At 40.5% G+C, this 13,168-nt stretch overlaps 1 protein-coding gene across 1 annotated transcript in view; it reads left to right on the plus strand.

Annotated features, from left to right (window-relative positions):
- The window catches only part of ATG7 (autophagy related 7), a 101,811-nt gene that overhangs the window by 20,111 nt on the left and 68,532 nt on the right, over window positions 1–13,168 (plus strand). Inside the window, exons 13-16 of the mRNA XM_035106218.3 lie at window positions 726–929; window positions 1,212–1,327; window positions 1,464–1,539; window positions 4,522–4,602. Of these exons, the coding sequence (XP_034962109.2) occupies window positions 726–929; window positions 1,212–1,327; window positions 1,464–1,539; window positions 4,522–4,602 (477 nt within the window). The remainder of the gene's footprint in view (window positions 1–725; window positions 930–1,211; window positions 1,328–1,463; window positions 1,540–4,521; window positions 4,603–13,168) is intronic.

Raw genomic sequence — 13,168 nt, forward strand, 5'->3', positions numbered from 1 at the left:
TTATAAGAAATACGACCCAGCGTATAAGACGACCCCCAACTTTTGAGAAGATTTCCCTGGGTTAAAAAGTAGTCTTATACGCAAGAATATACAGTACTTCTGCTAATAGCCTAAGGGTATATGTCCAAGGCTCCTTCATATAACACAGGGGCAGCCAATGTGTTCTCCAGATGTTGTTGGCCTCCAGCTCCCATCATCCCTGATCACTGGTCATCCTGGCTGTGGCAGGTAAGAGTTAGAGTCAAAACATCTGGGTGCCATGTTGGCTACCCATAATGTAGTAGCATTATCAATAACTTATTTCAGGGGTCAGCAAACTTTTTCAGCAGGGGGCCGGTCCACTGTCCCTCAGACCTTAGGGGGGGCCGGACTATATTTTGGAAAAAAATATGAACGTATTCCTATGCCCTACAAATAACCCAGAGATGCATTTTAAATAAAAGGACACATTCTACTCATGTAAAAACATGCTGATTCCCAGACCGTCCGCGGGCCGGATTTAGAAGGCGATTGGGCTGCATCCGGCCCCCGGGCCTTAGTTTGGGGACCCCTGCCTTATTTTGTCGATCAATAACTTATTTTGTAAACAATATTTATAATATACAGTATTGTCATATGTCTGTAATTCATTTCTGTAATTTTTACCCCATAATAAATAGGTTTTCGCTTGTTCAACTGCATTTAATTTGATTATCACTTTCTATACTTTTCATTGCTTTGTACAGCTGGTAATCAATGCTGCCCTGGGATTTGACACCTTTGTTGTGATGAGACATGGACTGAAGAAGCCAAAGTGTCAAGAGGTGGGCGATTCTCCCTGCAATAATCCTTCAGCTTCAGCCGATCTTCTGGGATCATCGCTCTTTTCAAATATCCCTGGTTACAAACTCGGTTGCTACTTCTGCAATGACGTTGTGGCACCAGGAGATGTAAGTATAATTGATGTGAATTGCAACTTATGGTGTTATTGTATTTTATAGTTCTTGATTTTTAATACAATCTGTCTCTGCAACCTTTCAGTGTTTTTTTAATTATTATTATCAAGAATATTACTTTAAAATCATTATATATATATACATATTTCCCCTGAGAGCACAGTGGTCCATTTGTTAGCATTCGTTTTAAAAGATAGCCTTTAAAACATTTCGCGCAATTATGCAGATAAAAAGAACTTGGAAGTATAACATTGTGAGAGCTGCATTCTTTTGTAGTCCACCAGGGATCGGACATTAGATCAGCAGTGCACAGTGAGTCGACCAGGATTAGCCATGATAGCAGGAGCCCTTGCTGTGGAATTAATGGTATCCATTTTGCAGCACCCAGAAGGGTAAGTCATAATTGTGTGGGTGGAGTCATGTTTTCACAAAACATTAATAAAATTAGTTAATCAAAATAATAATTTAGATGATTAATAAATGGAATAAAATAACTGAATACATCTCATTCCCCCCCCCTTTTGTTAGTGGCTATGCCATTGCCAGCAGTAGCGATGACAGAATGAATGAACCTCCCACCTCTCTTGGGCTTGTGCCACATCAGGTTAGTAAACCAGAAATAAATGCCATTGACTTGCTATGTCCTGATATAGATATGTGTCAAATAGACCCACTTGGCATATAACACTGAACCCATGGCTAAGCATGAGTTTGCGACCATGACAGTACTCACAGTAAAAGTTCTGGTTTCTTTGCACCTCTCTTGATCTGGCTGCTGCTGCTGCTGCGCCGCCTGGAGCTAAGCCATGATAAGTTGCCTTCCCAGTGCGAATCCAGGTTGGTATGTGGTATGTCTCCCCTGGAAGTAGGGAGAGGAGAGGGGATGTGGTCTGTGGAGGGTTTTGAGGGCTAGGGCTGCCCTTGAGCCTGAGGTTCGCCCCATCCCCTTACTAAAGATGATATCCAGCTCAATTATTGCACAAGGAGAATAAATGTTGCATCTGCAATATAACTTCCTCCTCCTCCTTTGCCTTATTTGAGCCCCCTCAGCTGTCCCTAAATCTGCTTCAGAGGGTTGGAAGGCACACCCCACAAAGCAGATTTGAAGAGCATTGAGGTGGAGGGTTAAGTTCTGCTGTACTTCCAGGAGACGTTCTGGGCATGCAATGATTTAGTTGGATGTAACCCAATATTGTTAACTAGTTAAATCCACTTGCTATGACATCCAGTGTATGCAAGAGCTTTCCTTTTTAATTCTTGATAATTGAACTAATTATTACTACAAAGACTAGTTTTGGGGTTTTTTAAAAAGTGGAATTACTATTGGTTTTTAAAGTCGCCAATGGATGCTGCCTCTTAAGTGGCCCTGACAATTCTCCTGTTACTTGTTAGTGCTGTTAAAGTTTTCAAAACTACCCTTTTGCTCTTTTCAGCAAGGAAATAGATTGAGATAGGACTAGCTTGTAAAAGCTAAGTTGTGCAAAGTACTAAGAAACCATCAGGGTTTGTGTGTGCGCGCGTTTTCAAGAGTTGATTGTACAATAATGCAACATGTTATCCTTTATGGTCAGTTTTCTTTTTTCCTCATTGTTTTCACAAATGCTTTCCTGCTGGCATATCCATTTAGAATTAGGAGGGAGAGCTTTCTTTGGGCCAGATCTCTCTCTTCTTATGCTTATCTGAATCAGGGCAAATGTAGGTGGTGGACCAGAAGCTAATTAATTCGATTTTTCCCCTCTCATAGTAGTATTTTTCTTTTTGTCCTTTAAGGTCTTCTTGCTGCGAAGCAGTCATCTTCTCTGAATGTTTCGCAAACTGGACACAAACACACAGAACTATATCACAAAAATTATTAGTAAAATTATTTCCTTTTTAGCAGAGAAATTCTTAAGGGTTGTAACTCTGAACCTTCTGTGGCAGAGATTTTATCTATCTATCACCTATCTATCTATTTATTTAATTTGTTGATTGATTTCATTTGTTTATATTCTTTATTTATTTCATTTATATCCCACCTTTTCCTCCAAAGAGCTCAAGGTGGCATATATGGTGTGTGTCCCCCCCCCCCCTTTAATGCTCAGTACAACCCTGTGGTTGTAGGTTAGGCGGAGAAGCATTGAGCAGCCCAGAGTCACCTAGCTTTCAAAGCCTGGATGGGTTTTACCGTAATTTAGTATTTAATTTTTCTTTTTCTTACTACATGCCCTCTTCAACATCTTAATATCAGCTCAGTTCATTATTTGCCCACAGTTTTTGCTTCAGAATAAAATACCCACTGTTGTTTTGATAATGTTTTTTTTAAAAAAAGATTACAAAACAAGATAGATAGTACCTAATTAAAGAACCAGTTCAATAAATTTGTTTCCTTTAAAGACACTTCAAAATTAAAAGGGGACATCCCTCTTGCACTGGCCATATTGGTGCAGGGTAAGATGTAAGTCACATAAACAGTAGCACTATATCAAATACTGATTGAAGTAAGAAGGCATATGTCAAATTCATATAGGCTGATTTTCTGAATATATACTTTAACACAGTCATGTTCAGTCTGTTACTGTTTATATAAGTGTATTCTTAAAATAAGCTGGTTTATATAATAGTACTAGAATATTGTTCCAGTTGCAAAAGAATCTGACTAAGGATACCATAATTTAAATAACAATGTGCAATGTAACTAGTGAGTTTGGGAAGGTACTATGGTTTGCATCATGCAGTTAAAATATTCAAATACGGTTACACACACCCCGCCCCCCCCAAAAAAAGACATTTAGAATTGAAGTGTTTGATCCTTTACTCTTATAGGATTGGAAAAGGATTTGATAGATCTGTGGATGCCGTATTCACAATCAGAGTAGCAATTGAACTACTGTAAACAAATACCTGTAATAACTGGTCCGGTGCTCCATTGTGGATTAATGATTCTGCTCAATCATGGTTTCTTTGTTTTTTAAAGAAAATGAAACCCTGCTTTTAAGAACACACAGATGTCGGCCACAAAACTTGCTTCAGTGCGATTACTGTTTTAGCCACTGAGGAGGAAAGAGATAAAACTAGGAAAGGTGATCCCTTTTATTGGTCCACAGGATCACATTACCTTCTTTGTTTCTCCTAAAGGGCTTATTAAAGCTGGCTGGCTGACTGGAAATTTCAGTTGCACACAAAACTTCTGTAATACACAGAATTGGTTAGTATCAAGCAGCAGGAAACAGGCGTGTGTGCACCTTTTCCATTTCAGAATGGCTGCAGAGCAAGAACCTGAACAATACATTCAGTAGCAATAGTCATCATGCTTTCTTCTCTCAATTGTTGCTTGCTGCAGTCAAGAGGTTTCGACTCCAGGTGGTGCTGTTTCTGTATACAGTACAGTGAGATAAAAATGCTCGCTAGTCCTTCTACCTGCACAAATCAAAACATATCATGTGCCAAGTCCGTTTCAGCAGAAAGGCCTGCTGAAGTCTGTGTACCGTACTTGTACCACAAATAATGGGCATCTTGGCTGTACTTTTTTTTTCAAAAAATGGTGCTTGCAAAACTCAGCCAGCAAAATAATTCATATCATATTGCTGCCTATCTTTTTGACTTGCAGATTCGAGGGTTTTTATCAAGATTTGATAACGTCCTTCCCGTCAGCCTGGCTTTTGACAAATGCACTGCCTGTTCCCCCAGAGTAAGTTTGGTTTTTAACGTAAAGTGTTTTTTCTCAAAACAATGCTTCTGCTTTGTCACCGTTGCATTTTTTTACATGCAAGCCTTTCCTTTATTTATTTTGAGATATGTACTTTATGTAAGTGTTGAGCATTGTGCTACTAACTAATAATCTTAAGTAATGTTCTAAAGGTAAAGGTAAAGGGACCCCTGACCATTAGGTCCAGTCGCGACTGACTCTGCGGTTGCGGCACTCATCTCGCATTATTGGCCGAGGGAGCCGGCGTACAGCTTCCGGGTCATGTGGCCAGCATGACAAAGCCACTTCTGGCGAACCAGAGCAGCACACGGAAACGCTGTTTACCTTCCCGCTGTAGCGGTACCTATTTATCTACTTGCACTTTGACGTGATTTGTTCTACCATGGTGGTGAATAATATCTTCATTTTTTAGCTCTGCATTGAACGAAAATAACCCTGACGCTGTCACCATTGTTACAGGCAGTCATTTACAATTTTTTAAAAAGAAATGTGAGATTATATATATATATGTGTGTGTGTGTGTGTGTGTGTGTGTGTCCTTCACAAAGTCTTTCTAATGGAGGTGAGTCCAGCTGTCAACGGAGGTGGCCTGCCTCATTACCACCATCTCTCCTCCTTCCAAACCCAGAATTTGTGTTGGCAGTGGTGGCAAGTGGGAGTGTGGAAGGCAGGAAGACCAAAAGTAGCCAGAGTCAAAGCCAGGCAAAAGTAGCCAGAGTCAAAGCCAGGCAAAAGCCAACTAATTCTAGTTTTGAAGCCACCTTCCTCACCACTGAGGGCAGCACTTGTAGGAGAAAGAAGCTGACAGGCCATGCGACCCCCCCTGGATTGTTTGCAAGCAAGAAGGCAGACAGGTGAGATTGTTGGTGCTCCCTTCACCGTAATAGATCAGGATCCATGGTCCGTCACTCTTTTCATTTTATAGAAGTGGGCCCTTCTCTGACTTCCATGTCTCAGTTGATGTAACATGTATCTTCTTCCACTCCTTTCCAGTGATTGATAGTGCTTGCAGCTAAGTAATAATTGTCTGGTTTGTTGCTAAGCCACTTTGGATAGGCTTAGGAATGTGGAAACCTCTGTAGCATGGATCCTTTCCTTATCACTCTGGAAATGGCAGACATTCAGTGTTGGCTGGAAAGAACCCACCCCATAGCTTCTTTCCCTGCTCATTTTGTTCTAGTTCCTAGCAGAGCAAATGTTAGTGTGGAAAGGAGCTCTAATGGACTCCCCTTGGTCCTATGCTTCTATTGTTTCTGGAAAAGCATTGGGGAGATCATGCACTACGGCAGTTTCTGCACTTCTAAGATATTCTCCAAAAAAGCCCTCATTCTGTTTGCTGAAATCTGCCACTTTCCCCTATTGGCCTAGCCTCAAGCTCAGGGTGAATATGAGCTCAGTACTAGCCAAAATATTTTTCTGTCTGAGGTGGAACCCAAATCCACTGCCCACTTGCTAGGGCTAATACTTTTATTATTTATACCCCGCCCATCTGGCTGGGTTTCCCCAGCCACTCTGGGCAGCTTCCAACCGAATATTAAAAACAACACAGCATCAAACATTAAAAACTTCCCTAAACAGGGCTGCCTTCAGATGTTTTCTAAACGTCAGGTAGTTGTTTATCTCTTTGACATCTGATGGGAGGGCGTTCCACAGGGCGGGTGCCACTACCGAGAAGGCCCTCTGCCTGGTTCCCTGTAACCTCGCAGGGAGGGAACCGCCAGAAGGCCCCTCAGCGCTGAATCTCAGTGTCTGGGCAGAATGATGGGGTGGAGACGCTCCTTCAGGTATGCTGGACCAAGGCCGTTTTTTAAAATCTTATTGCAACTTTCAGGTATCAATTTCTGCCTTTATCTATCACTCGCTCCTTCTGATTGTGCCCCCGAAGGAGGCTGATTGACCCTTACAGCTGGCTGGCCCCAAATGAACTCTTTAGCTGCCCTGTATTCATTTTCTCCCCTCACACCCAGAAGCCCATTCCTTTTCTTCTTCCTTAATCCTTCTCTATCATACTTTGGCAAATGACACATACATGCTAACCAGAGTACACTATGCAAACATGCACCAGTGTAATGAATTATTCTCATCATTTGGCTTCTTCTTACTCAGAAGTTTGACATTTAGTATAGACTAAATCAAACATACGTTCACAATCAGCCTTTGAGGCCTTTTCAGTTCTACAGCAGTTTTCTGGGGTAAGTCCATGTTTAAGCAATCACCTGGACTGGGATATATTGCTGTGAATGCTGAGTAGGCCTGACTCATAATCTGGCTCACACGTTAAGTGCTATTATTTCAGTCATGCCAGATTCATTGCCGGCATTTCTCTTTAATTCCAGAAAACAACAGCGCATCCTTCATACGCCAATTTTAAATATCTAAGGCCTTCCAAGGTGGTTTTGGGGATTGGGTTGGGGTCAGGGACATAGTATAAGAAAGGCCTTATAAAAACAAGGAGCCTTTCTTGCTATAAATTCGCCTCTTGCAATGGAATGCCAGTCAGTCTTGCTAATATAACTGCTGTACTTTGTCAAGACTACAAGAACCTTCCTGACATTTGCTCTTCAAATTCCTCATAATGTATGAGAGCATGAGCTGTGAGCCAGGAAGCCTCTGGTTCAAATATTACTTCATCTGTGAACATATTAAGAGGCTTCAGGCAAGCCCCCATTGCCTCAGTCCCGGTGCCTCCCCCTTCTGCTATGTGAGAATTAGCTGACATGACTGATACAACTGAAACGATAGAAATGCTTTGACTTTCTTTTCCATGCCCGTGCCCGAAGTGTGGAAGTAAAATGCAGATGGAACCTTTTCCCTGTTTCAAGTTTCTGAAAAAAAAATTGGGAGGGATGGGGAGAGATGTGTTAGGAAATGATTTCCTCATTGTGGTCATTTTAAGAGCCCTGCTTTACATAAACAGGTTTGATGATTTAATAAAATCTGACTTGGGTTTTAACAGCTGTGCTATTCCCATAGTGATCACTTTTCATGTGGTGAGAATATTAAATTACTTTTTCTGCTGAAAAGGTTGCTTCAAGGGTACATGTATTTCCTTACAGTATAAATGTAACATTTATTTACATGTCCAGCTCGGATTTTTAGCATAAAAATGTGCTATGTTGCCTCATAAAATCAAGATTTCTGATGCCAATAACAAATACAACTACAGTAGCTCAGTTCTGTATGCTTTTCCCTCTCCAAAATCATTAAATTGTTATAATTTCAACATCGGCATTCTCATGTTTCTGTCTGAAAGTTTCTTGGTGCTTGAAACTACGAATAATTTCTTAAAACTTTTTTTAAAAAATGATGTGATTTCTTTTTAAATCTTGCATCCATTTTTTCAGTATAGATATACAACCGAGAAGATACAAAAGAACCTGTATAGGCATTTTAAGAGATTCCATTTCATACTTATTCAGTTCCAGAGATTGCCATGTTTCTTTTGGTATTCATGTTGCAACTGTGTCAGAAAGAGAACTGAACAATCAAGGTCCAAGTTACACTTCTGTCAGATAGATTTTCAGCTCCATAAGGTAGCCAATGAGGAATTTGAAGATGGCCCCTGTGAAGCCAGTTCCTTAATTTGGGCCTGAAATTGTCTTCCATAATCACCACCCTTATTAGCAGTACAACTGTTATGACTGGAATGACAAACAGCTGCCTCTAAGATTAGTGATCATGTGCAGCCACTTTGGTGATGCAAAACAGTGTACAGTGGAACCTTGGGTTGCGGATGTAATCTGTGGCAGAGGCATGTCCGCAACCCACAGTGTTCATATTCTGCAGTGCTGCGTCTGCACACGCGCGTGATGCGATTTGGAGCTTCTGCGCATGCGCAAGCGGCGAAACCCAGAAGTAACCCTTTCTGGTACTTCCAGGTTTCCCATAGTACAGTGGTACCGTACCTCTGGTTAAGAACTTAATTCATTCTGGAGGTCTGTTCTTAACCTTAACCTGAAGCACCACTTTCATAGAATCATAGAATCGTAGAGTTGGAAGAGACCACAAGGGCCATCCAGTCCAACCCCCTGCTGAGCAGGAAACACCATCAAAGCATTCTTGACATATGCCTGTCAAGCCTCTGCTTAAAGACCTCCAAAGAAGGAGACTCCACCACACTCCTTGGCAGCAAATTCCACTGCCGAACAGCTCTTACTGTCTGGAAGTTCTTCCTAATGTTTAGGTGGAATCTTCTTTCTTGTAGTTTGAATCCATTGCTCCGTGTCCGCTTCTCTGGAGCAGCAGAAAACAACCTTTCTCCCTCCTCTATATGACATCCTTTTATATATTTGAACATGGCTATCATATCACCCCTTAACCTGCTCTTCTCCAGGCTAAACATACCCAGCTCCCTAAGCCGTTCCTCATAAGGCATCATTTCCAGGCCTTTGACCATTTGACTTTAGTTAATGGGGGTTCCTGCTTCCACCAGGCCGCCACCACGCTATTTCTGTTCTCACCCTGAAGCAAAGTTCTTAACCTGAGGTACTATTTCTGGGTTAGCAGAGTTTGTAACCTGAAGCGTTTGTAACCCGAGGTACCACTGTACGCAACCTGAAATCACGTAACCCGAAGCGTCTGTAACCCGAGGTACCACTGTAGTAAGTATACCCAAGCTTCATTTGTGCTAATGCTGAAGAGAGTTTCTGGACGGTTCACCGGGAATAACTGCAGCTTAATCTCAGCTGCTTAACCAACCATATATACATCGCCACCATAGAGTAACTAAAGCTAACTGAAGGCATCCTTTCCTCTCTTTTTTTAAAGGTACATCCTGAATTCAGTACTAGTTTCTTTTTAAAAAGAAAATGTGATTTAAAAAGAGTGGTTTTACACAGGCAAAAGAATCAACATGTATCTATACTGATGTCTTGTGAATCAGTAGGCAGAGATACAACGCAAATGGAATCACTACAGTCTGGTTTGCTTATTTAAAGTAGTTATTACAAAAAACACTACACCAAAGAGATACGGAGATTACAACTGTCAATCATAAAAGAAACTGTGATATCACATTTCTGAAAATGTGAATAGTAAAAAGTAGAGCACCATTTCACAGTGCTTCAATATTTATAGTGCTTTGAAATTTATTTGGCTCCTTATGAAATATCAGTGATGGGACAAGGGACTGTAGGGTTTATTTGAGGGAATTCTTAATTCTTAAGCTACGATTCTAAACATAGCTGTTTGCATGTAAGTTCAGTTGAAATTAGGGGTGCATACTTCCAAGTAAATGCGTTCAGAACTGAGGTGTGATGTCTTCTATAGCATGCTTGATTTATTGTGCATAAAACATTGGGAATTACCAATTAATACTGTGCTTATAAGTTGAAGGCTCTATAGTTCATTTTTTAGAGTACTGCAAAGGTTGCTTGAAAATTTTCCACAGCTTAGGACATGGAGGCTGTTTCTGTAAATGGAACAGTATTGGTAATGTTCCCATTTGCAGGGGACTTGGAAATATTGGCAGCCTGTTTGTGAGGCACAATTTTTGTGGTGCTCAAGATGCATTTATCCAGCATTTAGTGGGACAAAAGAAGAGTTAATGCTTCTTTGTGCCTACATGAGTGAAGGTGGAAGAAAAAGCGGCATGTACATCAAAACGATTTTGCCTTCCAATTTAAGGCCATCCAAATTTGTTGATAGGCAGAAAAAGGCTAGCCAAGTTTAAAATACTGGAAGGTCACTTTTCACCTTCCACAGACCAATACTGATGTTTTTTGTAGCTCTTATAACCAAAATAAAGATCTAGCAAATACATGAAGTTACTTCCTCCATGGATTTCAAATGTAACATGAGAACTGAATTACTCATACAAAGCCACTTAAGAGAACAAAGGCTTTGCAGCCTGAAAGAAAAGGAACTGTTATCCCATACTGTACTCTCATTCTAGTCAGTTGGGGGCGGGGGGGGGGGGGAGATTGCCTATGCTTTTTTTGAAAAGAAACACAGATTTATTTTAAAAGCCTTGGTTTAAAATGAATTCTCTGAAAAATGGTCCTTGACAACTCTCGATCATGTGTCATTTTGCACAGCTGAACTATCTAACAAATAGATTTGGTTCTTCACTCTGGGCATCTAGCCACTTATCCACACAATGCAAGCCTAGCTTTGTTTCACAGTGAAGACATTAATTTGAGTGCTTTCATCATGTTTAAAAAAATTGGCTGTCCTTTTTAAGACCTTGCGGGAACTACTGGGACCTGGTTGTTGATAGCCATCTTAGTCTGCAGTTTATATATATATAAAAGGTCTGTTTGCAGTGTAATCTTATGTATGGCACAATATGGCCTGGTCCCCAGTCTGGGACACGAAAGCTGGTCACATAATTTTAAACTGGTAATCTTATCCTAAGCAAGAACATCACCTTGGCTCATACAATAATGAGTTTTACTTGTAAATAGGAACAATAGTCCTGGTTTGGCTGTAACGCTAAACTGTAGTTTAGCACTATGTGGGGGGGAAAATCACATTTTTCTCCAGTGAGGCCATGAGGGAAAAATCGGAAGCATCTGCTTTCTTGTTTAAGCTTAACCACACTTTGATATTACATCTAAACTGGGATCTGTGGTAAATTTAAACTGTGCTTTATTGAAACAAGCCCAGATCAGTAACCACATTTGATCGCGTTCAGACATGACAACAAACAGCAGTTAATTTAAACTACTGCATATTCCTGCGTATAAGACTACTTTTTAACCCAGGAAAATCTTCTCAAAAGTCAGGGATTGTCTTATACGCCGGGTCATATTTCTTATACGGTGAATGTATCCCAAACTCTATATTTTAACTGGAAAAGTTGGGGGTTGTATTATACGCCAGTCGTCTTATACGCCGGAATATACGGTAGTAAATATATGTTTCTCATCTCCTTGCACCTGGGAGGGAGGGGATCATGCAATCCATAGCTGCCAAGTTCTCCCTTTTTTTAAGGGAAATTCCCTTATGCTGAATAGGCTTCCTCGCAAGAAAAGGGAAAACTTGGCAGCTGTGATGCAATCCAGGGGCTCACTCAGGTTTGTTCACAGTTAATAAACTATGGTTTAGCATTACGACCAAACTATATAGAGCAAGGAATATAGTTAGGAGCTCCTATGCTTAATAAAATGGCATATTATGAAGGACACTGTAGCCTATGAAAGGTAATAGGGAATTAATATATTGAACTTTGACGTCTTACATTATGGTGTCTTTGTCTCTATTTAGCCTTTGAGTGTTTGTATAGTTGGAAGATACATTGAGACCAATTTATAGTGAAAGGCAGGGTAGAAATGTTATAAATAAATACATGCTACATGCAAAAGTGCACAGGAGAAGCACAATGACCAACATTGCTTTACTGCAAAGCAGCATTGGGAGAAGACAGTTTGGCCCAGAAAAGAAGTAGGTGGAAGTTTCTAATTCAACATCTGATTATTGTCATCATCAAGAAATCTGAAAAATACGGAAATTAGGGTGCCTAGAATTGGAGAACTGGAAATATGGCAGCTGTACTAGAAGGACTGAGATGATTCTAGAACTGAAACCAAGTGAGCGATTCTGGCCTTGAATGAACTGACACTCACAAGGAGGCTCGGAAGGAATCAGGACATGTATGTTTGGCATAAGAGAGCCTTACAGTTTAAGGACTAGTGAGAGTTCTGCCAGGGATGCTTCCTTCAGAATTTGCTGGGTGCCTGGAAGCTGAAATGTGTAACCCCTTCTTTTCAACTCTGCCAGGTTTAAATAGGATTTCTAAGCCTAAGAACTCTCTTATAGCAGATGGTAGTCTTCCCCATGGCAGCCCCTAAGCTGTGGAATTCCCTCTCCTCAAAGGTGTAACTGGCTGGCAACTTCATTATGTACAGTAGCTCTTATCGTACGCTGATAGTGTACGTCTTTACCATGGCCCTGGAAGTCAAAGAGATTTTGGGTCCCTCCTATTCTCTTGACTGTATTTTGTTTTTTTAAAAAAACCTGTAAAATTCCCAAGGGTCTTCTAGCCAAGAAGAACAGCTTTTCAAGGGCTGCAGACAGAACAGCATTGTGGGGAAGCCCTGTTCCATTCATGGAAAGAAAGTTAGGCTCCAAGCCATTGTTGAGTGTGACACTTCAAGGAGCGGAACAGCTAAACAAAGAATTCAGTTTTAGCAGATGAGTAACACACTTCTGCTCCACAGAACTTTAAAGCAGTTTATTTATTTATTTAGTTCTGAGACTTTAAAAAGCTTTCAGATACGTAAATTAGATAAATCATTTATGTTGTTGGCAAACGTACAGAGATAGAGATTATGAAAGTTAAACCTGGGATTGAGAATTTGGCTGCTTTAGCTTATATATATATATTTTTCCACATTTCTAATTTGGAAGGTATTTGTCACTTAGGGCTTTCTTTTAAGAACTTTGAAAGGGGAAGATCACAATTCTTTCCTCTCTGTTCTCCTCTGTTCTTTTTTTTTAAAGGAGCAAATCCTTTGATAAATCTTTTTCTGGCACAATGTTACATTAACATCCTTACGTTGTTAGGAACGTGTAATCTAATTCTCTTTAATTAAAGCCAGGAAAGGTT

The sequence above is a fragment of the Zootoca vivipara genome, chromosome 2, assembly GCF_965207765.1.
Source record: "Zootoca vivipara chromosome 2, rZooViv2.hap1.1, whole genome shotgun sequence".
Lineage (NCBI taxonomy): Eukaryota > Metazoa > Chordata > Lepidosauria > Squamata > Lacertidae > Zootoca > Zootoca vivipara.